Genomic DNA, 26,281 nt, shown 5'->3' with positions numbered 1-26,281 from the left:
ACCAGAATACAACATAAATTTCTTTACTGCTTTGTGGCAACTGGTCCCGCAATTAACTGCCTTTGGAAATTTGCTTTGATGTATAACGTAAAATGCAGAGAAATATTGGTGTAACAGAGTTCTTGAGGTTTAAAGGCATAACGTAAAATGCAATCCCTAAAGGCTAAAACACAGCTACACGACAAACATGTTAAGTATATGTTTTTGGTGGCCAACCAAGACTACAAAGTCAACTATGCATTTTGCTTGGTGGATTACACCTGAAATCAATATACATAAGGTATTTTCTGTGTACAGAGATATACAAATGAAGCTAACTATTGGCAGATGAGGCAATTCCCACCAAACGCTATGGAAAAAGAAGTAAAATGTATAACATAATGAATGGTGTGCTCTCTCTCTCTAATTTGGATGCTTCATTCAAGAAAACTGATCCAAAGACGATCGAAGTCAATCTGTGTTGGAGAAGTTTTGAGGCTTGCTGCTGGCAAATGCCAACCATACAATCGTACCAGTCAAGTAGAAGAAAATTGATGGTGCGAATAAAGAAATCTGCGGAGGAAAAATATGAGAAACAAACAGTTAAAGGAAGAAGTTAATAACAGCTTATCCAAAGATTATTTACTTGAAAATAGATGTAATGTAATGTAATCGATACTAAATTTCATTTTCAGTCCCTAAAGTCTTCAAATAAATTACTTTAGTCCCTCTATTTCATTTTTTAAACAAATTGGTCTTTATTTGAAAGTTTTTGGTTCTTATAATTTTTTTATTAAAAGAACTACAGTTTAGTCTTTAATAAATTTCTTTATAATTACATCTTTGCATGATTACTCTTAATATGTTATGGTTCATTACATTGCTCTTTTTTTTTTAAATATAAATTATAATGATCCATTTTATTACAGTTTTAAAAATTCTAAAAACAAACATAAGAATATAATGGACCATGATCAATGAAAATCAACCAAATATTCCATATGAGGTAGAGGCAACTTACACTCCACGAATGAGTTGTATCGAGAAGATAACCAGTCAAGGCAACACCTACAATTCCAGGTATTGCTCCAACGGTGTTGGTAATGCCCTGCGTAGGAAAATTAGACAGATAGAATGAATATAATGGTTAAATGAAGGTCTTTTTCTTTACAAATTCAAGCGAAGACCTTGAACTAGTGGCAAGCTTACAGGAGTCAATTGATCATGGATCCAAATGAATAAATTATGTGCTTAACCTGGAGCTAAAATTAGAAAAACTACCACAGGAATGTTTCACGGAAGTTTAGTCTAGAACTTCCAGTTCAATACAATTTTGCATAACAGCATGAAGAATCTACAGGCAGACCACGGGAATGCTAATTGGTGATAGGAGCAAAATCCACGCCAATAATGGTTTTATTAGATAATTTAGAATGCCAGACTCGCGATCAATTTTATTAAGACAACTGGCTAGCTGAAAAAATAAGATAACAGATCACTGACTAAATGAAGTGAATCAACATGGTTTTTTATTTTTCAGTTTCCAATTTTTCACCTGAAAACCCAACTCCACTTTGCAAGAGGTATATTATTGGATATGTGGGTTCTACAGATCCATGTCATAAATAATGATGCACAAGATTCATGAACCATGTGCTAAGTTGATTTGAAGTAGACATAAAGTGAGGAACATGTGAGAAATAAACCAACAATCCATGTTTATGACACCTAGGATCAATCTCACCAGGAGACTGATCAGAAAATGCATAGCATATGCAACAAAATTATGATTTGTAGGCCACATACCAACAGTATACTTGCATATTCAGGAGACATATCTTGATGTGTACAGTAAAGTCCTGCAAAAAAGATAGATCATTGAAATAGAAATTAACCTAGCACAAGTCAATTTGTTCCAATTCACAAAATGAATTAAAAAGGTTCTTAAATAGTCCAGTACCTGACAAGGCAAAGCTTGAGAGGGCCAAGCCACCAGTGAGAATCCCCACAATCTCCCAGGGTGGGAGTCCTAGATCAACAGAGGAGAGCGTCATGCAAAGAGCAGGAGACAAGAAGGCAATTGTTTGGCAAATCTTTCGTACCTGCAAGGTCAAAAAGGTCAAGCTTCAAGGTGATGATTATAAATGTGCAGAACTATAATAGATGTCTGGTTTTACAGACCGTAGTGGTTTCAACTCCACTAGCAATTAAGTTGTCAGCAAGCTGTGCGGCAAAGCTAGTCACAAAAACTGAAGCCAAGGGAGGAAGGATGGAAACCTGAAATGGTTAATAGTTACTTCATAGGAAAATAAAATATAAAAAAATATTCAAATACATTTAAACAATCAAATGATGGATGACCATCCAATATTCGGACTTTTTGGAATGGCAAGGCATTCTCAAGTTTGTCAAGTGTTATCACCAATGCTTTACATGTTAAGCTTCCATGAATTTAGGGTGCTAACTAATCATTTTACCAGGATAATTTAGTAGAAAGCATTCATATTGTACTCACTTTCAGAGTACAAAATTTGGCCAAATTACTGCAAGGAAGATTAATTCCTCTCAGGTAAAAAAAGCATGCTGTCTTGATATCACCGAAGCTTCTGATATGTTATTGGAGCTGCCTTTCACTGCAACAGTGGTTGACATCAAAAGATGCATGTGGATGGATGATTTCAAACCAGAACTTATATTTCAATTACATTGTATATAGGATATCAAGACCAAAGCATGAGATGTTGAAACAAGCAATTTCTTGGACAACAGCACTCTTCTTTTTGGAATGCAAGACTCCGCTAATTCATTCCAAGACATGAGAATTTAATTTGTCAAATTTTAAGCTACAGAATTATTCCTTATATTTACAATACAAGTACTATAAATGACTAAAGTGTGAGAAGAACTAAAATTTGTAAGACAATCGTACATCTTCAAACTTACCCATGCAGCTTCTGTCAAATTCAGGCTCAGCTCCTCACTGCGTGGCATATCGATTGAAAGTTAAGTTTCTTTTCCATTACAGCCATAATGACAAGCACATTGAAGATATTGATATAGAAGATTATAAATGCTTTTCTTCCAGAACGATGAGAAAAGAAATTCAGAGAGTAGAACTGCAATGATACCTGAAATAAGAAGGAAGCCAAGATAAGCAGTTATAGTGACCCCAACTTCCACAAAAGTGAGCATATATCATTGCCCATACAGACGGGGTTCGGAAAAAAGCCTTCCATGGCACATCCTGCCACAATAGAGCCAGTAAGGAAAGTCAGGGCAAAAGGTAACACAAAAGTTTTAGGAAGGTTCTTTTAATTTCGTTATCAGGTATCATACAGTTCACAAAAATAGGAAGAAATAAAAAACCCCAACATGTTTAAACTCATGTGAGAACAATCAATAATATGAGAGTGATGGTAATGACATTCCTAGTGAACAATGTTTCAAACCATTTTGTTATAATGAACAGTCAACAATAGTACATTGAATTCAGGCAGACTTATTGGCTATTGCCATTGACTATAAGAGTATTGAATGACCCCTAAGCCTAGTTACTTGGGTTTAACTTGACAAATCAGTGAAACATGCCACTTTCCAAGAAGTATTGCATTTAAGATGCAATCAATAGCTCAATCAGTACCTTTTCCATCCTTCAAGTTTCCAATCTTATATAGCCAAATACAGAAAAGGAGAAAGCATTGTACCTTCAGTGAGCCACCCAGCTCTGCAAGAGAATTACTAAATGATTTTTCCATATGTATAGATTGGGGCCCTGTCAAACATATCAAGGAAAAGTCCACTCATGACCATGCGGAAAGGATATCAAGGAAAAACAACATTGTCACTACCAATCATTTTTATGTAGATCATATCAGTACACCTAAGAATCGAGCCTTTCCTAGGATGACCCTCCAATAGAGGTCAGAACTGCAGTTGAACATAGAAAGTCACCTGAAGACTGGGAAAACATGCTACTGGTGTAAAAGTAATATGCTAACTCCCTTTAGAAGGATTTGTCTCCAAGGCAACAAAATTGATCAGTTCAAGTGTACCCAGTTGAAAAGAGATACAGAGTATGCTTTGAATGATATGGAGGACATATTTTTATGACAAAGCTGATATTTGGCATCTAAAGTGGGTTATTCTCTAGCAACTCAATATGACAATATGTGAACTATTGTTCAAGGCTACCCATACAATAAAGTGTTTCAGATATGCCACTCCTTTAGCTTAAAGAATCTGTATCTTCTGCTGTGAAATAGCTAAATTTGTATAAATTAGGGAAAATATTCATCATACATGCAACATCAGGTAGACTAACCAAATAATTTACATCAGAAAGGCAGTGTAGAATAAGGTATTACCAGTACATGAAAAGAGATGCAAAAGAAGACACCATATGATTTTGGCAATTATATAAAAGTAGTCAACCAATCATTACCTACTTATCAATAAACTAAGAAGCTTTATTGAATCAACAATAGAAAAAAAAAAAAAAAGAAGCAATAGAAGTTAATGCTTACGTGAAGCAGGCTTGGCAGTGTGTGAAGCTTGCCCCTCTTCAAGATATTGAAACCCCAAAAACCTTCATAATTTTGGTGTTGCCACAAGTATGAAGTCAACTTTCATTCAGTTGTTAACATTAGCAACTTAAAAAACTGAATATAATCAAATAAACAAATGCAACTATTAAACAGTCAGTTCAGAATCACAGTGAACCAAAAAGCCATTAAATATTATCTTTTTATTTAACATTGAGCGAAAAACCTTTTTATGCATCACCAAAGTCTGAAATTCCTTCTGTTCAAGGCAGAAGCAGGTAAGTATTGGAATCCAAGAGATTAGTGACAGATACTTACCAGGCTAACCCAAGAAATCCAAATATATAAAATACAGATGCCCAACCAAAATTCTGAATAAGGGGAGGAGCTAAAAGAAGCCTGCATGAACTTTAAAACTGTTAGAATCAGCTAGCAATTGAAGCCAGGTGCTCACTTTAACTAAAAAAGTTGACTCAGAAAAAGAAAAACATTAAGCATAGCATGAATTTGTCTATTAAATGTGTTTCACAGACCTAACACACTTAATTCTTTCAGTTGCAATTTAACACCAGGAAGATGAAAAGCTGTGTTAGTTTCTCTAATAATTGAGAATTGTTGCTATCACAGACCAAATTTAGAAAAACATACCCTATAACACTTCCTACACTCAGTCCCCCAAAGACGAATGCTACAGCTCGTGATCGCTCTTCCAAAGGTATTGACCTGCATGCAACGTTGGTCAAATACCAATCAAAAGGAGAAAATAACTCTACATTATCTCTTCATCAGAGATCGGCTTTCTACAATACAAGCAACATAAGAAAGCAATCTACGGGGCACTATCAGTCAATGAGGTTGCAAAATATAACAGGTTATAACAAGCCAAAGAGCACAAGTTCAGTAGCAGAGAATAAGGGAACAGGACACAGCCTACCACAAAATAGGCAAGACAAGTCTCATACAGATAATAAGTTAATATGAAACAGAAGAAATCCAAGAAGAACCTCAAAAGGCAGAGATGGGAGACATCAGTGTCTAAGTGTAAACATGAATTAATATATACAATTATGAGATTATTCTTGTACATATATAAATTGTTAGAGGGGGGCAGGGAACTCTATAAACCACAGAAAGAGTCATAATGTTCCACATAACAAAATTAACTTCCAAATATTCCACAATGAAATCTCCATGAAGTTTTTCACAAGACTACCAATTTTACTCAATAATGTAAAAGAATGCAATCTGGACATGAGCAAGAGCAGCATAAGAAAAATCAAGAAAAGTGCAAAGGAATACTACTCTAATGAAACACAAGAAAAAAACCAACCAAAAACCCAACACAAAAACATAGCTGTGGTTGATTGTGTTTCAGTAAATATTATCTAAAAGGTTCACTAAAACATGCTCCTATAGAGCTTTGGATGTCATACATGCCTGGCAATGAGGTCAGTTGCTGCCGATGGTGAAACTCCTTCTCCTATTCCGACCTAGATATGGATCACGTAAGAGAAAAGCTCAATAAGTTAAGAAGCAAATTTAAGCAATTTATCATTGAGGAAAGGAACATCAAAGCAAAATGCACAAGAGTATAATGAAAGACAGGGAGACACGGACTAACTAAGAAAGGGAGAATCTCTAAAGTATTATCAAATGCTTATGACACATACATAAGTACTAAACAATTGCAGATTCATGAAAAGATGTACGCAAGTTGGACTGAAATACTAGTTCAACACATGGAGTATAGGAGAAGCTGCACATACCAAAACCCTTGACAGCATAAGTCCAGGCATATATCCAGCAAGAAAAGGAAGAAGTGCTGTGGCTATTGACCATGTCAAAACTCCAAACTTGAGAACTTTTCTGAAAAATAAATACAAATAAAAAGGAAGGCATTAGGCCTGTATCATACAATTTGCACCAAACCCAGAAGATAGGTGAAACGCTTGCAGTGCATTGGATCTCTAGAGAATTAATTTTACTCCATAAAACAATTGGTTTCTGGAGTCCTCTCTTTCTGAATTAGAATGCTAGAAAGAGTTGGGTGTCTATTACGGCATTGTCCTCAATCTTTAAAGAGACCCTGTGCATCCATTAAAACCATGAACTGCCCAAGTGGAGTCAGCCATATTTCCAGAAACATATACCTTTTTTACTGCTTTAATAGATAGGACAATCATAGAGCAATCATTCAGTTACATTGAGCTGAAACAATAACTTATGCAAGAACATAAACTGTTTACAACTTGTACATTTAAGCTCTAGAGGGGATGGATTAAGTATGAAATCTAAGGTTATAATGGAACTGTTTGCTCTTCTTATTGCCTAAAACTGCTATAGTTGAGGTGTCACATTTAGAGGTTAGAAAGTCAAATGGAAATGAAGTATATCAATACAAATCAATGAAAATGGGATGCAACAGCATCAATGAGCAGAAAGTTAGGATCACGATCAAACAAAAAGAATAATTTTCTCAATCTTAATGGAGGGGCTACTCGAATAAAGCAGATAAATTGATAAATTGCAATGACCTAATGTTGATTTTGGGTAAATCAGAAGTAGCTCCAACTTTCTTAAGGGAATTTGAGCTCGTAAAAGTAAATATAGCACTCAACTCAAACACCTAACACCTCAATTCAACCCAACACGTCATGACAACAAGTTAAACCAGCCATATAAATCTCTTATTTCCTGTTATGTTCAATTATCGGATAAACTTACTGTGATCCAAAACATCCTTCGGCCAGTAATCCAACATAGAAGATCATTCAACTAGATCTTAATCAAGAGTTAGCAGTGCTTATACCAGTTTAAGTAAGTATACAGGAGAAGAAGAAAAAAAGCTCAAGGTAAAATTCTGCACAGGAAGAAACTAATATAGTCCTCCTCATGCTTCAGAGGATTATATCCATTACCAGAGCTTAAACAAGAGGTTTCTCACTGCTGGAGTTTAGAAAAAAATGTAGTTTATTAATGGAAATGACAGAGTCTTCTAACACGAAAGACCATGTAAATACAGCGAGCAATGAGGAACTAACCTCCCACCAAAAATCTTGGAAAGCCAACCTCCTGGTAATTGACTCAAAGCATAACCCCAAAAGAAGGATGACTGCACTAGCCCAGCCGTTGATGCATTCCACCCAAATTGGTGTGACATAGGAATTATAGCAACACTCAAGTTCACCTACCCAATTTAGCAAATGGATCAAAATTAACTTTAGCCACGAACACAACCAAGTGGCTAATATTAGCAGCACCTTAAAAATTAATCCTTTTTTGTTTCAATCCGACAAGAAAAATTACCAAGGCCTATGATCATATCAAATTAGACCAAATACACTTACCTTGTCCATATTGCAAATAACGAAGGCAAGTGACGTGGTGCCAATAAGCTTATATCTCTGAGGAATATGCTTCCATGGAGGCCAATTCCAATCAAAACCCACTTCACTAGACCCACTATCATTCCCCAATTTTTGCTCAAAATCCAAACTTGAACCCCTCTTGGGGTCCAACTCATCAACTCCTTTTAGTCCAGTGAGTACATCAGGGACCCTCTCACTTTCTGTCACATTCTCTTTCTCTTTAATACTACACCAAACCCTGAACGTCAAGCTGTCTTTAGAGTGGAATAAACGTAAAGAACTGGTCTTGAATGACGTGGTCGTGTTCAAGAGTGAGGTTTGTGTGTTTCTGTGGTGTGAGAGAAAGGAAAAGCTCTCTGCTTTGAAGGTCAAATTTGCCATTTTTTTTCCTGATGGACGAAAAGGAACTATAGTTTCTGGAAGTGAAGTAGATATAAAGAGATAAAAAGTGTTAGCAGCAGCATGTAATGTTTCGAGTTTATGTGATACTTAAGTGAATGGAAGCCATGGGAGATCCCTTTGGCATATCATCTGCAAGGACTTGAGGAGGCCACGGAGGAAGATGGCTTGTGGCTGTTGTTAGTCAGAGGGACCTCCACCAAGTTTTGTGGGCTTCGGTTCAGTTGCTACTTCCCTTATATTTACAAAATTTCGTCAATTAAAAAAAATATAACTAAAGGGGAAGGAAAGTTATGGTGCCCTAGGACAACGAATATTCATCGTAATAATGTAATTATTATATTGTTACTTGACTATTAGAATTTTGAACTAAGCATTGAATTGTTTTTTACAAATTATATAATGTTAGTCTGGTCATTTTAGTTTTTTTTACTATACAATAAAATTATTAGCTTAACCTTAGAACTGAAAACATTATGCCCGCTACTTAATGATATTTTTTTATTTTTTATTTTTTAAAATAATATAATTATTTTGATGTTTTTAAAGATAAAATCAATTGAACTTTTACCTAATAACTTTTTTTTGTCATTTTATATTGTTTTTCTTGTAATTTTCAAAGATATTTAGAGACATTACTTTAATTTATATTTATTAAATATAATTAAAAAAATTTCTTGAGTGGTATTTGTAAGATATCACAGCCCTCAACATGATAATATAACGTGTTTTTTAAAATTCATAGTAGCTTATCGCTATTAATTTTTTTTTATACCTCGAGTTTTGTGCTTGGCTTTATAAAATTTTAAAACAACTCCTTTAATTTCTCTTCTTATTTGATCGCTATACTTTTAATTATTTTTATTTTTATTTTAAAATAAACTATAAAATTATAAATGCTTTTTAATTTCATTTCATATTATTTTTTATTCATAAATAACCTATTAAAATTATTATTTTTTTAATTCTATTCTTTGACATTTACAAATGGTTTTATGGTTTTTTTTAAATTAATATTTTTTTTATTTTTAAGTTTTACTTTTTTATTTTCTTACGTTTTCCTTTCAGCAGGTTAATACGAAGTTATGTGATATTCTAAATAAGCTCATGGATGATTCTCTCTTTTTTTTCGGTTGTCAATTTATTTTTTATTATTGTTTTTTTTTTATTTTTTAAATTATTACTTGAACCAATGACTAAACTTGAATTTTTTTAGCCTATCACTTTTTTAAGTCAATTTTTTTTTGGCTGTGGCGGAGCGCGTGCGTCGTATTTAGCCTATGACTAAATTTCATTAAATTGTAAAGATGATTATCAATTGTAGGATATTTAAGAAAAAAATTAAAATAATCAGAATTTTCTGAAATGTTGGAGAAATATAAAAAAAAACTTTAATAGCTGTTAAAAAATTATTATTCAAAATTCTAATTTCCTAAATATTTTACAAAATTTATTTTTTTCTATAAAAATAATTTTAATTTTTAAAATCTGTTAAAAAAAATTATTGGTTGAGAATCTTTATTTTTTTTACTTCTTAAATATCTTTGAAATTTCTTAATTTTTTGATATTTTTATTTCTGAATTTATTTAAATTCTAATAATTTCACTTTTTTCTTCAGCATTTTCGAAGATTGTGATTCTTTAAGGAAGTTTGATTTTTTTGAATTTCTCCACCAGTTTGTAAAACAAATTTTGAAAAACTATCCTGGATATATAAGCTTCTAGCACTTTCACCGAGGGGGCAAAGGGCAAAGAAAAGCCAACCAGAGAAGCTTGAACCAGTTGCCGCTTAAAGATGAGCAAAGATGGCTTCGAAATTACCTGCCCACAAGGAGAAGCTTGGTAAAACTATCCTGGATACACACAGATTTCAACCACTGGTGAGATGAGACCCTAACTCCATTAAAAATCACAATACTAGCACACATGATTTGGTTCTTCATCTTCTTTTTATCAGAGAATTACTCTGCTGTGATACCTTGTAGTGCTATCTTCCATTCTATCATCTTATTACAGTCATCTAAGAAGAGTTTTCTTCAAACTACTCCAGATGTTTGGTCAAGCTGATAGATTAAATAATTGAATTGCAGAAAAGGAAAGGTAGCTGTTAAGGTAACAACTTCTCTCTCCATTTAAGAGTTCGCGAAAAAAATTGAATAATTATTCATCTTGCATCGCTTTCTTCAAGCTTTGAAAAACGTCAAGGATTCTTGATTTCAGGAAATAGGACATGGGATGTCAAGTTCATTCCTCGAAATTGCACGTCATTTTTTCTTTTTGCATTACAGTGGAAGAGGAGCAGAAATACGCCAGGGCAGTTCATGGAAGTAAAGGATATGGGAGTGAAGGGACAGTTTCGGGGTGTTTATAGAAGATTTATGTTATTTTTTAAAATATATTTTATATATAAATATATTAAAATAATATATTTTTATTTTTTAAAAAATTATTTTTAATTTTATCATATCAAAGTATCTAAAAATACTAAAAATATATATTAATTTAAAGTAAAAAAATAAAAAATATTTAATTTTTTTTAAAATATTTTTAAAACACAAGAAACCAAAGCTTTAAAAAAAATAAATGTGTCCAAAAATCCAAATGATTTCAGGTTAACTCTATATTCTTGTTTGAGATCTTACCAAATGCGAATGCTGGCTAATAGTTCGTCATCTTGATATAGCGCGCTCAAAAAAACTGAAGATTCTGAGTATTCAAGAAATGATTTGACTACAAAATCATGTTGACTCCAAGAATAGAATAGTGGATAAAGGCAGACAAAATTGAACGGGCTGCAAATGTGAGTGCCATTCCCCATTCTTTGACCACAGCTACCGAAAAAAAAAAAAAAAAAAAAGATCAGCACCATAACAACAGATCAAGTTTGAATCAAATAGATCCTAAACCGCAGATAAATCCAAGATCTTCCTTTGCTGTACAATCCACTGGAACAGCTGAAGTTTTCACACCCTTTTTGATTAAACCATCTCTACTGCGACCGAAGCAAGTAGTTTTCTGCAGCTGCTGGTGAGATAACATGGCTGCCAAGGCAGAGTTGATATCAAATTCAGTCCAAGAAATGGCTCTCAACGGGAAAGAACCGCCAGGGAAGTATTTCTGTAAAGGAAATGACGCTGGAGTCCTTGATGCTTCTGTTCCTTTAATCTATATTCCAGTTGTTGATCTTGGTCTCCTTACATCTCCATCAACCAGTGCACAGGAACTCGAGAAATTTCGCTTAGCTGTCAGCTCATGGGGCTGCTTTCAGGTCCTTTCTTTTCTGAACTCACTCTTTATACAATGTCTATTTCAATATGATTTCAGCATCAGAAGGATAGTTGGAGTGTGAATAAGGAGTCACATAAGATAGCACAAGATTTGTAGGACATAATCGATACTGGTCACCTGGATTGATGAAGTGATATTATTCTCTAATGTACGTTATCTGGATTGAGTATTTTAGCCAAGCAAGTTTAGGTCTATCTGCATTTCGGGTTTTTATCTGATAACAAGATTTAACAAAAAAACTGGATAGTTATGAAGACTACCCGGATTTTATATATTCTCTTCCATCTAAATTACATGCTTCATTGTGTAAATAAAATAGAACGTGTAGAACTGGCTTACTCTTACAGTTGCTTCATAATCAGAATTGATTAATTTCAATGTTTCAGGTAGTAAATCATGGGATGACAAGTTCCTTTTTAGACAAAATTCGTGATGTAAGCAAGCGATTCTTCGCATTGTCGATGGAAGATAAGCAGAAATACTCCAGAGAAGCTGACAGCATCGAAGGGTACGGAAATGACATGATTCTTTCAGACCACCAAACGATTGACTGGTCTGATCGATTGTATCTTACTATTAGCCCAGAAGACCAGAGAAATATCAAAATTTGGCCCAAAAATCCTAAAGATTTTAGGTAATTGAATCACACTACTACCAAATTGTTCACTGGATTTTCATCGTTAAAAGAAAAATTGACATGTCTACTGAGTTTCAGCACAACTGAGTTGGTAAAACTTACAGTTGATAGTGAGGCAATTTCCATCCAATGCATGGTTAAGACTTTGAGAGAAGTACAAGCTAACTTTGTTCCTAACCATTGCTGCAGGGAAACCCTAAAAGAATACACCATGAATTTACAAGAGATAAATGAAATTCTCCTTAGAGCCATGGCAATGTCATTGAATTTGGAGGAAAGCAGCTTTTTAGACCAGTATGGAGAACGACCACTTGTGGCTGCAAGGTTTAACTTCTATCCTCCATGTCCAAGGCCTGATCGAATTCTTGGCGTTAAGCCACATGCAGATGCATCGGCAATTACCTTCCTCTTGCAGGACAAAGAAGTGGAAGGTCTGCAATTCCTGAAAGACAACCAGTGGTTCAGAGTTCCCATCATTCCACATGCTCTTCTAATCAATGTCGGAGATCAAGTAGAGGTAAATTCTATTACTTTTAAGTGCTTGTTTTTCTTGTTAGCAGGAGCGAATGGCATTACACTGTAAACTTTCCCCCCAAATTCAGCTTTAATTATTCATATTTCACTTCTCGAGATATAGGCAACAAATCTCCATTACAGAATAGGTTTAGCTTGTGCTTAAAATATTTCAAGCAATTGAACCTATAATATAAGTTCACAATTGACAGACTTACATAACTGGTATGCAATGATACACACAGATAATGAGCAATGGAATATTCAAGAGCCCTGTACACAGGGTGGTGACAAACACTGAAAAGGAGAGGAACACTCTGGCTGTGTTCTGCATTCCCGATTCAGATAAAGAGATCAAACCGGCAGATGGGCTTATCAGTGAAACGAAGCCAAGTTTATACAAGAAGGTGAAAGATTATGTTAGTATCTACTTTCAATACTACCAGCAAGGAAAGAGGCCGATAGAAGCAGTGAAGATTTAATTTTTTTTCATATGTAATAACAGAACCTTTGTGGTGTCACAACAGACATGAGAAAAACCATAGCAATCCGTGACTATTTGTGGTGCCGAGGTGCTTGTTACCTTACCTGGATTATCAGATAAAGATTGGCAAGCAATGTTTCTGCTTCTTGTTGGAACATAATCGAGATTCATTCTATAGAATAACAAGAACTTGTAACCTGGCCATTAAGTAGCCAGAAAGAGGGAAATGGAAAGCAGATATAGAAAACACAAGCATGCATTATTGAATTGAAGAAAAAACATACAGCTTCAAAAAATACCGTAAGAATAAAGCTACCTGTGATGTAAAATACCTACCTGTTAGAGATCTATACACTTTCTTTTGGGATCACAACAGTGGCACTTCATGTGGTCTTATCAACACATGAAAACTCCCACATGCGTATCTCCCCGAGAGAGATGATGGCTGCAAGTCTGAAAAGAAGTTTTCTGGGATTAATTAGTAAATTAATATTGCGAGAAAGATAATGAGACAAACATGAAATCATACTCACAGCCACTTCTTTCCATGCAAGAAACAGCAGGCAAAACCAAGAAAGTGCCACAGACAGCCAATGTACTTTCCAGCTTTACTGCTCAAATTTATGCACAATGTAACTGTCCCAAAGACCTCCAACTCCTAAAAAGTTCGGTCGACACATCCTTCACCACAAACACTCATGTGATCATTACCTCTAAATCGGAACTGCGGAAAACTCCATGGTATTTCTATTCAGAGTGAGTTTAGTTCGAATTCTCTTTCTTCGGTGTCCTGCTCAATTTAGAAGGAAACTATAAATATCATCTGGGAAGCTATCAAGATCAAACGTGATCTCAGTGTCTGCAAAAGCATGGCTGATAATCTTTTTCCTATCAAAATAGACTCAAAATCAAAATCTGTCCAAGAAATGGCCATGAACATTGAAGAACAGCCCGAAAGATATTTCTATGAAGATGGTGTTAATGGAGTCCTAGACAGTTCTCTTCCTGTGTTGGCGATTCCGATTATTGATATAGGTCGCTTCGCATCTCCAACAACCAGCAGAGCAGAAGTTCCAAAGTCCACTCAGCTCTCAGTTCATGTGGCTGCATTATTGTTTGGTTTTCAATTAATATTCATTGAATCCAATTTCTTTGTTGTGATCATGCTCATATACTAGATCTTGACTTCCAATAATTGGTCAACACACAATGTTCCATAAATTTTACTCAAGAACTGGTTGGTTTGTTGCAGTCAATAAATCGTGGAATCACAAGTTCATTCTTAGATAAAGTACGCTCAGTTACAAAGCAGTTCTTTGCACTTCCAATGGAAGAGAAGATAAAGTACTCCAGAGAAGTTGAAAGCAAAGAAGGTTATGGGAATGACATGGTTCTTTCAGAAGAGCAAATACTTGAATGGAAAGACCGATTATATCTTAAAGTAACCCCAGAAGATCAGTGACAGTTCAGGCCCTAAAAGATTTTATGAGCTAAACCTCGAGCTTGCAGAGACATTTTGTAATAATATACCACAAAGTTCAAGCTGATAGTTGAAGTTGTTCTCAAAGCGATGGCAAGGTCATTGAATTTGGAAGATAGGTGCTTTCTGGACAAGTATGGAGAATGGGAAACAATGCTTGCAAGATTCAATTTCTTTCCTCCCTGTCCAATGCCTAATCAAGCTCATGGCTTGAAACCACATGCGGATGGATCAGCAATCACCATTGTCCTGCAAGACAAAGAAGATGAAGGTCTTCAATTCCTCAAAGATGATCAATGGTTTCGAGTTCGTGTTCTTCCACATGCTATTCGTATCAATGTTGATGATGAAGCAGAGGTAAATTACTAATGATTTTATCTCATCACCAGCCTTAAATTTCTTAAGGGAATAAAATGGATAATAAATTCTATCTTTAGAAAACAGTTTAGACTATAGTCCATCTGCTACTAGCAATTCATGCCTTAAATCTGAAGTAGGAAGTTCATTCAGAATTAACTATAACTGGTTATGTATGACATTTACAGGTAATCAGCAATGGCTTGTTCAAGAATCCAGTTCACAGAGTGGTGACACACTCAGAAAGGGACAGGGCTTTTGTGGCTTTGTTCTGTAATCCAGACCCAGACAACGACACTGAACCATTGGCTAGTCAATGAGATGAGGCTAACACTGTACGTGAAGGTGAAAGATTATGAAGGCAAGTACTTACAGTACTATCAGAAAGAGAAGAGACCGAGGGAGCCGTGAAATTTTAATTTAAACTTTGGTCGTCGTGCAGGTTGGATAAAAATATTTTAACAAAAAAATAAATAGGCAGACATTTTTACGCATGTTTTCATATAAAAAAAATATTATTGTTTAACTAAATGATATTTAATCAAAAACTAAAAATTAAAAATTAAAAGATAAACATGGCTATAAGTATATTATCTTAAAACACGAGCCATAAACTAAAAAGTATTCAAAAATAAATAAATGAGGCCTTTTCCAAAATGATACAATGTGCAGGGAATCCCGCTGTAAGAATAAAATATGTTGCCTAGATCATGGCCAGCCAAAAAAACGTAAACAAATATGAGACAGACGAGAAAATCGAACTAATGATTCCACACAGGCATAGAATCATACATAAAATAAAGACGCTGCGTGCCATCCTGAGTCAAGGCCTGCTGAATTGCTCAAACCTATGCAAACCTCAGCGCCTCAATATTCCATTGGACACATGTCTCGCCATACAGACTCAAGGCTAGTACATGCTTGAAAATTGTTGAAACGAGGAGCACAAAGCTGGTAAAGTGAAGTTTACCAGTCGACCTGCCAGAAAATATGACAAATAGCCAGAGAATTTTTCTGGCTCTTTTTATTCATGTAAACATCAAAAGGAACTGGAAACAAAATCTGTCAAAGGAGCTCCTCTGACGAACAAAAATGGAGCTCCATAACAATTACTCGAAACAAATGGTACAACAAACTCACCTACCCACGAATGGAAAAAGATACAACAAATAACAGGCTGGGAAACCAGAAAAGGACAAATAACCTATAAGTTGCAGGAGAATGAACTTAACGAACTTCATATTAAGCAATGGCTTGTGTAAAAACCCTTTTCTTAACGCCAGAGAGAGAAAATCAGTTTGATACTAAACTGAATCGAGCCCGGGATCTTCTCACATACTTGAACTTCTGCTAGTCCTTGAGATACTGTCACACTGGATCAATTTTATTCCCTGTCTACATCACACCTCATGGAACCATCTTCTTATACGCCTCATCTCACCATCAATCATTGCCTCCAGCAAGTTGAAAAAATATTTTCAGCTAGTGGCTAAATTACAATATTTCGAGGATGACTTTCTCTACTGCTGATTCTGTTTAGCTGGAATTACCAACTTACCCAGCAGCACAAAACTCCTATGACAGAGATAACACATTATTAATAATTACGCTTGCAAACATCTAGAGAAGAAACATGAAGAGAAATTGAACGATATGATTGAACTATGAGGAGACGGTATGACAGTGTTACACATTTCCGAGTTGTCTTCATAAATGATTCAACATGACACTCAAAAACAAGAGAGAGCCACTGAACAACCAACTTTCACAAGAGAAATCTGAGAGATTGTTGAGAATAAAAGGTACTCAATGATACATTGTACAACAGGGTGTGGTGCTGATATCGCCACTCAACAGTGTATTTCATCACTCCCACAAAGCTTATAATAGCACTGCTAGGGGAGTGGAATTAAACTGGGGGAGTGGAAACATCGTTTCCCTGAACAATGATTGACAAATTTTTTTAAAATCAACATAACATGGCAACAAAGACCTGATATAATAAGAAAGACCCGTCAAAGATTTTACTAAAAAGAATATTGATGTTCAAGGTTTTAGACATAGAAAAACTAGAACAACTATTCCCTTTTAACAGAATGGTTCTTCTGTCATTAATAGCTCTACTTCTAGGATTTCAAGCTTGATATTTCTTGAGGGCAATAATATAGATGCAGCATCAGTTAAAGATGGTGCGAAAGAGGAATTAAACTTGGAAATGATAAGCAATGAAATGCCTTAGCCACTTACCAATAATGCAAAAGTACATAGATGTTAATTATTTTCACCATTAAGAGTCTCCAAAGAAGAAGACACCAGTGCAGCACTACTTTGAGAGAATTTTGCATCCGAAGGTTCCTCACTCAAGTCTTGAGAGTTGTCTGAACTCCCAAACAATTGCTTCCTGAGAACTCCATGCAACCGTCCAAACAGCTGATCCTTCAATGATTCAAAAGCCAAATCCAACCTCTCTAACTGTTCCATTGCATTCACATTGAACATGAACAAACCATAGTACAGATCAAAGCTGTCCCCAGCTGTATTTTCCACCAAATTCAACAAAGTTTCATAGCCTTTAGTGTTAACTGGAGTTGACTCCATTCCTAACTTTTCCAAAACCCGTCCCATGGTGTGTGTAATGAACTGTGATCCTGCAGCATACCAATCATGCTCTGCACAAGACATCTCCACCATTCTGCATCCTTCTCGAGCAAAAATATCAAGAAACTTATCGCATCGTGATACTCTTGAACCTTCACTTCCAATCCTGACCTTCTCAAAAACAAACGCCAGCTGGTTCCACCCAGTTTTACCACTTTCAGGTCCAAACATAGGATGAGTGCAGAGAATATCAAAATGCGATGGTAAATGTTGAAGAAACAGATTCCTTGGAAACTCTTTCACTGAAAGTACGTCAACAAAAAGAGTACTTCTCTTCAGTCTCTGAAATGGTAATGACTTGAGAACCTTTTCTGTTGAGAGAATAGAAGTACAAAGAACAATTACTTCTGGATGCTCTTCACAGAGGTCATCTGCATTAGAGAAATAAGAGACCCCAAGCTTTTGAGCCGCATCAGAGTAATTCGCTCGAGAATAGGCTAAAACTGAGTGACTCTGTTGAACAAAGGTTTTTGCAAGGAACTGACCAAAGTTTCCAAATCCAACAATAGCAATCTTGAGCTTGGAGCTGTCATCAGAGCAGCTCGAGTTCTCTGCCTCGTACTTGTATGTCTGGGCAGAGCCCTGAAATCTGAAAGGTTCAGATAAAATTATGTTAATGATCATTCATTTGGTTTCAGCAGTCAAAAACTATCCCAGAGAGTGCAATTTCCCATCCCTAACCTAACACCAACCACCGAGGACTTCTTGCTCCCCCCTCCCCCCCCCCCAACCACCGAGGACTTCTTGCTCCCTTTCCCCCCCCTGGTAAGTTGTGAAAACTACCCTATCATGTGGCACATGTGCACTCAACGGACACAAGTTTTCCAGACAAATAAGTGACACCTGCTTTATCTCTATTAGCAAATTAACACATTCTCCAATACCATTAATTTTCTTGTTATTTTGGCATAACTTTTGCATCTCTTGTCTAACATGAGAGCTACTTGAATTGATGGGTTCAAGCTTTAATTAAGTGAATTAAGTAAAATAAATCATTCCTCAAGTTTTTCATAATGTGTCAAACATTTTTGTTGGATCTCTTCACTCCAGAATATACAAGCCTTTACAAGGTGATCTTCACAATAGTCAAACAGCAAAATTTAATTCATATCTTTAAACAAGTATAGCACAGATCACCTAAATTGTTAACAGGTAGCATCTATGACAGGCACAAAACTATAGGAGATCCTCAACCTAATTACAAGTACATTCAGCTTTTCAATCTTGAGATGGGAAACTAGAATGAGAATAAGCACTAAGAAAACATATCAATGCCATGATAAAACAACAGGATGGGAAATGCACAAGAACACCCACATCACTTACTAAAACTAAAAACCAAAGAATTTGCTTAAACACTTACCTCACAGATTTTGAACCAGATGATAATGCAGCAGCACCATTGAGGTGCCCTTTACTGTAATTCTCTTGCACGACTTTACGGCTCTCGGCCTTCCCAAACAGCTGCTTCCTCACAACCTCATGTACCCTTCCAAAGAGTTGCTTCCTCAAATCCTCAAAGGCCAAGTCTAACCTCTCCAACATCTCAAGCACATTCCTATTATACATAAACAACCCGTAATACAAATCAAAACTATCCCCTGAAGTATTCTCCACCAAATCCAACAAACTTTCATACCCTTTAGTATTAATCGGCGTGGACTCCAATTTCAACATCTCCAACACTCTCCCCACAGTATGCGTTAAAAACTGTGATTCCGCGGCATACTTATCATGTTCTTGACAACTCATTTCTACCATTTTACACCCTTCTCTTTCAAAAATTTCCAGAAACTTTTTACACCTATTAACTCTATTTTCCTCATTACCGATCCTCACTTTCTCGTAAACAAAACAAAGACCATCCCACCCATGTTTTGCACTCTGAGGACCAAACATGGGGTGGCTACAAATGATATCAAAATCATGAGGCAATACATCAAGCAATACATTCTTGGCAAATTCTTTCACAGATAACACATCAACAAACAAAGTGTTTCTCTTTAGTCTTTGTAAAGGCAAAGACTTCAGCACCTTTTCAGTTGAAATAATTGAAGTGCAAAGTAAAATGACATCTGGGTGTCGCTCACAGAGATCATGAGGGTCCAAAAAGAAAGAGACACCAAGGGATTTGGCTGCAAGAGAATGGTCTGATCTTGAGTGAGCAAGGACTGTGTGGCCTTGAGAAATGAGGGTCTTGGCGAGGAATTGGCCATAGTTTCCAAAGCCAATTATAGCTATTTTTAAATCGTACGAAGAGGGAATATGGGTTTGGTTTTTTGGGTTCGCTTTGGTGGTGGAGGGGGAACAGGAGGATTGGAGGAGGGGAGAGAGGGTTGTGGTGGTCATGTGTTTGATCCTGGGAGTGAAAATGAGAGATTTTGATGGTGGTAAGCAGAGAGGGACAGGGAAGAGGGAGAGAAGAGAAGGTTTTGGAGGTGGAAGGTGGAGAGAAGAGAAAGAGAGCATTTCTTTGGTCTTCAGAAAGAGACAGTTGTCCCTCTCTTGTGTTGAGAAACAATGGAGTTTGAGTTTGAAGTGCTTGCCCGGGTCTTAAAAGACAGCTGCGGCAGCTTTGTTCGGCACGTTCTTTATACTGTGTTTCTGCTTTTGTCCCACACACAGTTGCTAGGACTCAGCACGGAGCACATGCCCATCTCCATCACCAACTTTCTCATGCAGAGGCCCCTCTTGTATTATAGCTGTGGGAGCCTCGGATGTCAAGCATCTGGCCCACTGTAAGCGTGTGGCCCTTTTTCATTGGGTCAGGCACCTGGCCTGGCCCATTTTTGTTCTTTCATTGGGTTCAAATTTAAATGCACTAAACATAATATTTCAATTATTATTTAATTTTTCCATGATTCTATAATACTTTGTTAGGTTTTTATAAGGATGTTATCAGTTTTTTTATATCAATTATTATTTATTTAATATGAAAAAATAATTTCATAAATATTCAATCTATTTTTTAATAGATTTTTTTCTTCAATAACATACAAAATACTTCAACCTCTTTTAATGTTTTTATTTTTTTATTTTGGTTTGCTTTTAATATAAGGATTTGTTCATGTTTCTGGTAAAACAATCAGAGAGGTGTGTTAATAAGTTAATGAGGTTTATATTGGGGGTACGTATATTTTTTCTACTTATTTCTCAAATGGGTTAGATTTTTTTTTTTTTAAAAAAAACCTTTATTTTTATTCTCACAACCTTTTATTAAAAAGACATGGAAAAGCAAATTAATAAGATAATTGGGTTTTAATTGAAAAGAAACCTTTTTTTTTTATTCCTATCTCAAATCATCTATATATTTTTTATTTTTTTGTTGAGTCTACTTTCAATTCTAATCAGATTAAGAAACAAGGAAAAAAAACATGTTTTTTCTTCTTCTGAAAAACTATATTGATAATAAAGGTAGGAATTATGCAAGGAAATTACATTTTTCCATGGAGTTGAAACTATTACTTTAATTACAAGAAATAATTTATTGTTGTATTATTAAATAAATATTTTTAAAAAACCACCCACAGTGCGTGCGATTATATATTTTGATTTTATTTATTAAGAGGACCGAAATAAAATAGGTTAAAAAATTAACAATTTACCCACGCTTTTAAAATCAGGAGAGCAGAAAGCCAACCCTTCCACTTCCTGAAATAATTAAAAAGTATTTTTTATTTTAAATATATTAAAATCATTTTTTAAAATTTTTTATATTAGTATATTAAAAAAAAAACAGAAACACTGGATTAATCTTCTAATAAAAGCAATCGCATTAGCTCGTGGAAGGTGTCGAGAACCGGTCAGGAGAGACACAAGACTAGTAAAACCTCGTTCAAATCAAAATTCAGATCTTATCCTTAACCCTATTCACCATTTTATTTATTTTTGTTAAAAAAGATAAGTAGATATTTTATCTTGGGGTGTAAGCTTCAAAATTCCCTTACAATAAGAAAGTGGAATGACTCTTCAAGCCATTAATTAAAATATACTATTATAATCTTATTTTAAGAAAAAAGTAAAAAATAATGGTATTTAATAAAATAACATTTGAAATCTATTCTCATGTAATTTAATAATTTAAAAAAATAATATATTTATTATATTTTAAATTAGTTCATTTTAAAGAAATTAAATTTTAATTTAAGAAAACAAACCTTAAAACAAGTGAGATACGCTAGCTTGGATAACCCAGCATGCTTAGCCTATAACAAGTATCTCCATGGGTGGGGCCTCACCATCCAGATTTACACATCTGAGTTTTATTTTATTTTATTTTAAATTGTGTTGCCACAAATTTTTATTACAAATTTTTATTTAAAAAAAAAACTAAAAAGAATGAGAAGAGTTTCTAGTTAGGAGGGCGGTGGCTGTATAATTGTGATATAACGTTAAATTGCGTGAGTTAATCTACCGGTTCTAAAGTGAATAACTGTATGACTTTTATTTTATTTTATTGTAAGTCAACATTTATAACATTTTCAAATGATTATTTGAATATAAATAGTCAATTACCTACATTTTTATCATCAACAGAGTTGACTTTGTTTTCTAAAAACCTGTATGGAAACGTAGAGCAACCTGTTTTTTTTTTAATTTAATTTTTTAATATATTTTAAAACATTTAGATGCATTCATTTTAAAAATAATTTTTAAAAAATAAAAAATTTATTTTAATATATTTCAATATAAAAAACATTTTAAAAAATAACTACAATTCCATTATCAAATAAACTTTTACAGGGAAGCATCAAGTTTTGAATGGTTCCTTCATACCTCCCAAGCCAGCTAGCTGTTAAGACTAATAATCCTTCTGTAAAGAGAAGAAGAACTACCTTCTCAATTAATGGCCAAGTTAATTAAACCCCTACTTCCATTTCCTGATCCAGCATGCATCTCTATAGAAGTAATTCGTTGTAATTAGTATGATTATTTGATTAATAAAATTATAACATTAATTTAAAAAAAAAACTATTTTAATTCAAAATTTTAAATGGTTGAGCGAGACTCTAAAATTAATTTTATGTTATTTTTTAGCACTGCTTAACTCGAAGATTACAGAATTAATGTAGATCTTCTTTTTTTCAACACGATATTGTTTTAGTTTATTTTCAAAAAATCCTTTGATATCAACTTAGATGGATGTAGATTGGGTTTAATTAGGTCAACTAGGTCTTGTAGATGAATGTAACCAGGTCAATTGATTTGATTGAGTCAATGTCAAGATTAGTTCAACTTAATTCTTAATTGAGTTAAGTTATGAGTTGGGGGTTTCCAAATCAATCTATTAAGCCGGTTTAACAATTATGATATAAACTCAAAATATCATGGGATGAAGGATAGCACTAGCAATTATAATTGAGTTACCATTTATTGTCTATTTGAAGGAGTTTTGATCATGTTTGGAAATGATCGTTCATTCTCCTGACATGTCTATTTAATTTCTTCTTAAAAAAAAAAAAACCCATAATTCTGATATTAAGATAATCCTATGTAATTGAGAAATGGGTAACAAGTTAGGAACTAAAGTGAGGTTGCCCCTTTATTCAACTTGTATGAAATGGATGCGGACGACATTTAGGAGAAGACAGAAAACAACCTACGAGTGCTTCGTGGAGTTGGATTGCGGAATCAATGTCAGTAACTTGCAATTGAGTAAAGCAAAAATCCGGATCCGTCGTTTCTCTCTCTTTTTCTAAAGAAACCAATGGAATATATTGGATTATAAAATTCATTTTAAATAGGAAGAACCTCCCCTGTTTTAGTTTTATAAAATTACATGAATATTACTTTCCACTTTGATTTTCTTTTATAATAACTTAGAGTCAATTTATTGATATGGTAGTCCTTGTAATTTACCCTCAGCCTTCCCAAAGGAGGGCAATGCAGCATTTTGCTTTGCTGCTATATCTGAAGTTGACGCACTTGCCAAAGTCATGATGGAGACAGTATTAACGATCACTCCACCGATCCTGCCTCGGATCACTCTATAGATTCTGTCTCAGATCAAATCACAAAAGACTAGTCTAAAATCAAGACTCACAACGATTATAATCTTCACAGCCATAATTATAGCTAGTCTTCCTAAAACAACTTGTCTGATTCTATGTATATATATATAGCTCTCCAAGTGCTTGTAATGGTGTGTGTAAAAAAAATAATACATTTATTTTATCAATACACTATCTTTATTCAAACTTCAACATGGTATCAGGAGCGTCACCCTCTAACCAGAACCCGATCCTTAATACCCATCACCCAATTTCCACACCAACATCTCCAATTGAGATTCCCTTGATTGCTTTCAATATCTCTGCCCAAATAAATGAAAAGCTCACCCCTTCCACCTTCCCCCAATGGCGCGCACAATTTGAGGCTCTACTTATTGGCTACGATCTCCTTGATTACGTTACTGGTGATCATCCATGTCCCTCAGCAAACAACAACTCTACGTTCTCTTCTCAGAAATCTCATTGGATCCGGCAGGATAAACTTATCCTAAGTGTCATTTTGGCTTCTACCACCCCCACAATAACCCCCTTCATCTCAACTACCAAAACATCACAGGAGGCATGGCACAAACTACATACTATGTATGCTAGCAAGTCGCGCACCAGAGCTCTTCAACTCAAAGAGGAGCTTACGCTAATTAAACGGGAAAATAAAACAGTTCCGGAATATCTTCATCTTGTTAAGACTCTTGCAGATGAGATTGCCCTAATTGATCATCCCATTTCTGCTGATGATCTCACTCTCTACATCCTCAATGGCTTGGGACCTGATTTCCGTGAGATTGCTGCCCCAATCCGTGCTCGTGAGAAATCTCTCACTTTTGAGGAGCTTCACGAACTGCTTGTCAGCCATGAGGCGTATCTTCGTCGTCTTGAAACTGCCACTTAACACCTAGTGGCAACAGCTAATTTTTCTAGTCGCTCTGGTGGGCATCGACAGAATATGGCTCCCTCACATGGTCACCATGGCTCTCGTGGATTCAACAAATATACTGGCAATAGGACTCCAAATATGCCACAAAACAGAAAGCCACCCTCTAATGGATGGAAGTCTATGGGTCCACGTCGTTATCAACCCAAATGTCAGCTGTGTGACCAGCTTGGCCATGTCGCCAAACAATGCCCGAAAGTCCATTTTTCGGAGCCCACTGCCAATTGTGTCTCTACCTCTCATCCAAAGGACACCAAATGGTTAATTGATTCCGCTGCTTCTCACAATATTACAGGTGATTTGTCAAATTTACCAGTCCACTCGGAATATGATGGCACTGATGAAGTTGTTATCTGTGATGGTTCAGGTTTGCGTGTCTCACACATTGGCTCTTTGGTTTTTCATTCCCTCACTCGTACTTTTCACTTAAAAGATACACTTTGTGTTCCCAGTATTCAGAAGAATTTAATTTCTGTCCATCACTTTACTACCCAAAATAATGTTTTTGTTGAATTTCACCCTCTTTACTTTCTTGTCAAGGATCAGATCACAGGGGCGATACTTCTCAAAGGTGCATGTGAAAACGGTGTGTACCCGTTTCCAGACTCACTGGTGGACTCTTCTTCAAAAATTTTGGCAAATGTACATGAGCGTATGACGATTGATGGATGGCACAAGCGACTTGGACATCCCTCATATAAAATCGTAACCTCTCTTGTTCGTACATTTTTTCTTCCAATAAAAAAAGACACTCAAGCATCAACACTTTGTACTCCATGTTCTATCAATAAAGCCCATCAACAACCGTTTCATTCCACAAGTCTCCAAAGTCATACACCTCTTGATCTTATTTACACCGATGTTTGGGGCCCCTCCCATACTATTGGTCTTGATGGGTCACGTTACTACTTAATTCTGGTTGATCACTTTACCAAATATATGTGGTTTTACCCCATGGTTGCCAAGTCCAGCGTTAGTAGCATCTTTCCTCAATTTAAACATCTTGTTGAAACAAAGTTCCAAAGCAAAATAAAATCTATTTACTTGGACAACGGTGGTGAGTTTATGGCCTTAAAAAATTATTTTTCCATTCATGGAATCAGTCACTACACCACCGTTCCTTACACCCCCCAACAAAATGGTGTTGCCGAAAGACGTCACCGTCACATAGTTGAAACAGGACTCATACTTCTCAAAGATGCCGACTTGTCACTCTCATATTGGCCTTACGCCTTTCAAACCACAGTTTATCTCATAAATCGTCAACCAACCACTCTTTTACATCATAAATCTCATTTTGAAATTCTGTTTAGCAAATCACCAAATTATCTTAAATTAAAAAAATTTGGTTGTTTGTGTTTTCCTCTAACCCGACCCTACAATACTCATAAACTTCAACCCAAAGCATGTCCATGTGTTTTCTTGGGCTACTCCCAAACTTAGAGCGCATATCGGTGCATGGACTTAGAGCAGCTCCAACGGACGAGGCATACGGAGAGCTAAAACTGTTTTGGCCATTTAATTGTTTCTGTTCATGTTCCAACGGGCAAGCTAAACAAATAGCCATTTTGGCTATTTGTTTTGTTAACAGCCATTTCTACATTTAACTGTAGAAATGGCTAAAAAAATAGTCGT

The 26,281-nt window shown here is 35.4% G+C and overlaps 3 protein-coding genes across 4 annotated transcripts; 1 reads left to right on the top strand and 2 right to left on the bottom strand.

Annotated features, from left to right (window-relative positions):
• Window positions 1-143: 143 nt before the first annotated feature.
• LOC105122675 (probable anion transporter 6, chloroplastic) lies at window positions 144-8,478 on the bottom strand. Its single transcript, XM_011021936.1, has 15 exons — window positions 7,868-8,478; window positions 7,562-7,707; window positions 6,287-6,386; window positions 5,958-6,010; window positions 5,169-5,243; window positions 4,839-4,919; window positions 4,503-4,564; window positions 3,684-3,751; window positions 3,108-3,223; window positions 2,923-2,959; window positions 2,161-2,256; window positions 1,940-2,081; window positions 1,786-1,838; window positions 1,001-1,087; window positions 144-552 (listed from the first exon to the last, which is right to left on the bottom strand). Exons 1-15 carry the CDS (start codon window positions 8,267-8,269, stop codon window positions 451-453), a joined length of 1,620 nt encoding a protein of 539 aa, XP_011020238.1. The 5' UTR covers window positions 8,270-8,478; the 3' UTR covers window positions 144-450.
• A 2,383-nt stretch (window positions 8,479-10,861) lies between these two features.
• Window positions 10,862-13,351, top strand: LOC105122673 (protein SRG1-like). Its single transcript, XM_011021935.1, has 4 exons — window positions 10,862-11,555; window positions 11,962-12,209; window positions 12,402-12,729; window positions 12,971-13,351. Exons 1-4 carry the CDS (start codon window positions 11,325-11,327, stop codon window positions 13,205-13,207), a joined length of 1,044 nt encoding a protein of 347 aa, XP_011020237.1. The 5' UTR covers window positions 10,862-11,324; the 3' UTR covers window positions 13,208-13,351.
• A 2,686-nt stretch (window positions 13,352-16,037) lies between these two features.
• LOC105122672 (arogenate dehydrogenase) lies at window positions 16,038-20,366 on the bottom strand. Of its 2 annotated transcripts, XR_841732.1 has the most exons (4): window positions 19,068-20,366; window positions 17,294-18,293; window positions 16,955-16,985; window positions 16,038-16,581 (listed from the first exon to the last, which is right to left on the bottom strand). XR_841732.1 is itself a non-coding variant. In XM_011021934.1 (3 exons), exons 1-2 carry the CDS (start codon window positions 20,171-20,173, stop codon window positions 17,318-17,320), a joined length of 2,082 nt encoding a protein of 693 aa, XP_011020236.1. In that variant the 5' UTR covers window positions 20,174-20,366; the 3' UTR covers window positions 16,038-16,621; window positions 17,294-17,317. The 2 variants fall into 2 exon arrangements, 1 of the variants encoding a protein (XP_011020236.1); XM_011021934.1 differs by lacking the exon at window positions 16,955-16,985 and having other exon boundaries at window positions 16,038-16,621.
• Between the last annotated feature and the right edge of the window lie 5,915 nt (window positions 20,367-26,281).

The sequence above is a fragment of the Populus euphratica genome, unplaced genomic scaffold, assembly GCF_000495115.2.
Source record: "Populus euphratica unplaced genomic scaffold, PopEup_1.0 scaffold20.1, whole genome shotgun sequence".
Taxonomy (NCBI): Eukaryota; Viridiplantae; Streptophyta; class Magnoliopsida; order Malpighiales; family Salicaceae; genus Populus; species Populus euphratica.
The sequence above is the reverse complement of the archived record's forward strand: the minus strand, read 5'-3'. Positions and strand labels throughout refer to the sequence as shown.

Coding starts and splice junctions, on each gene's coding strand:
- LOC105122675 (XM_011021936.1), bottom strand. CDS start 8,269: ATGGCAAATTTGACCTTCAAAGCAGAGAGCTTTTCCTTTCTCTCACAC. Junction 5,244..5,957: donor GCAACTGACCTCATTGCCAG/GCATGTATGACA, acceptor CGTTGCATGCAG/GTCAATACCTTTGGAAGAGC. Junction 3,224..3,683: donor AGCTGGGTGGCTCACTGAAG/GTACAATGCTTT, acceptor CTATTGTGGCAG/GATGTGCCATGGAAGGCTTT.
- LOC105122673 (XM_011021935.1), top strand. CDS start 11,325: ATGGCTGCCAAGGCAGAGTTGATATCAAATTCAGTCCAAGAAATGGCT. Junction 12,210..12,401: donor AAAAATCCTAAAGATTTTAG/GTAATTGAATCA, acceptor CCATTGCTGCAG/GGAAACCCTAAAAGAATACA. Junction 12,730..12,970: donor ATGTCGGAGATCAAGTAGAG/GTAAATTCTATT, acceptor TGATACACACAG/ATAATGAGCAATGGAATATT.
- LOC105122672 (XM_011021934.1), bottom strand. CDS start 20,173: ATGCTCTCTTTCTCTTCTCTCCACCTTCCACCTCCAAAACCTTCTCTT. Junction 18,294..19,067: donor TCTGGTTCAAAATCTGTGAG/GTAAGTGTTTAA, acceptor TGAACCTTTCAG/ATTTCAGGGCTCTGCCCAGA.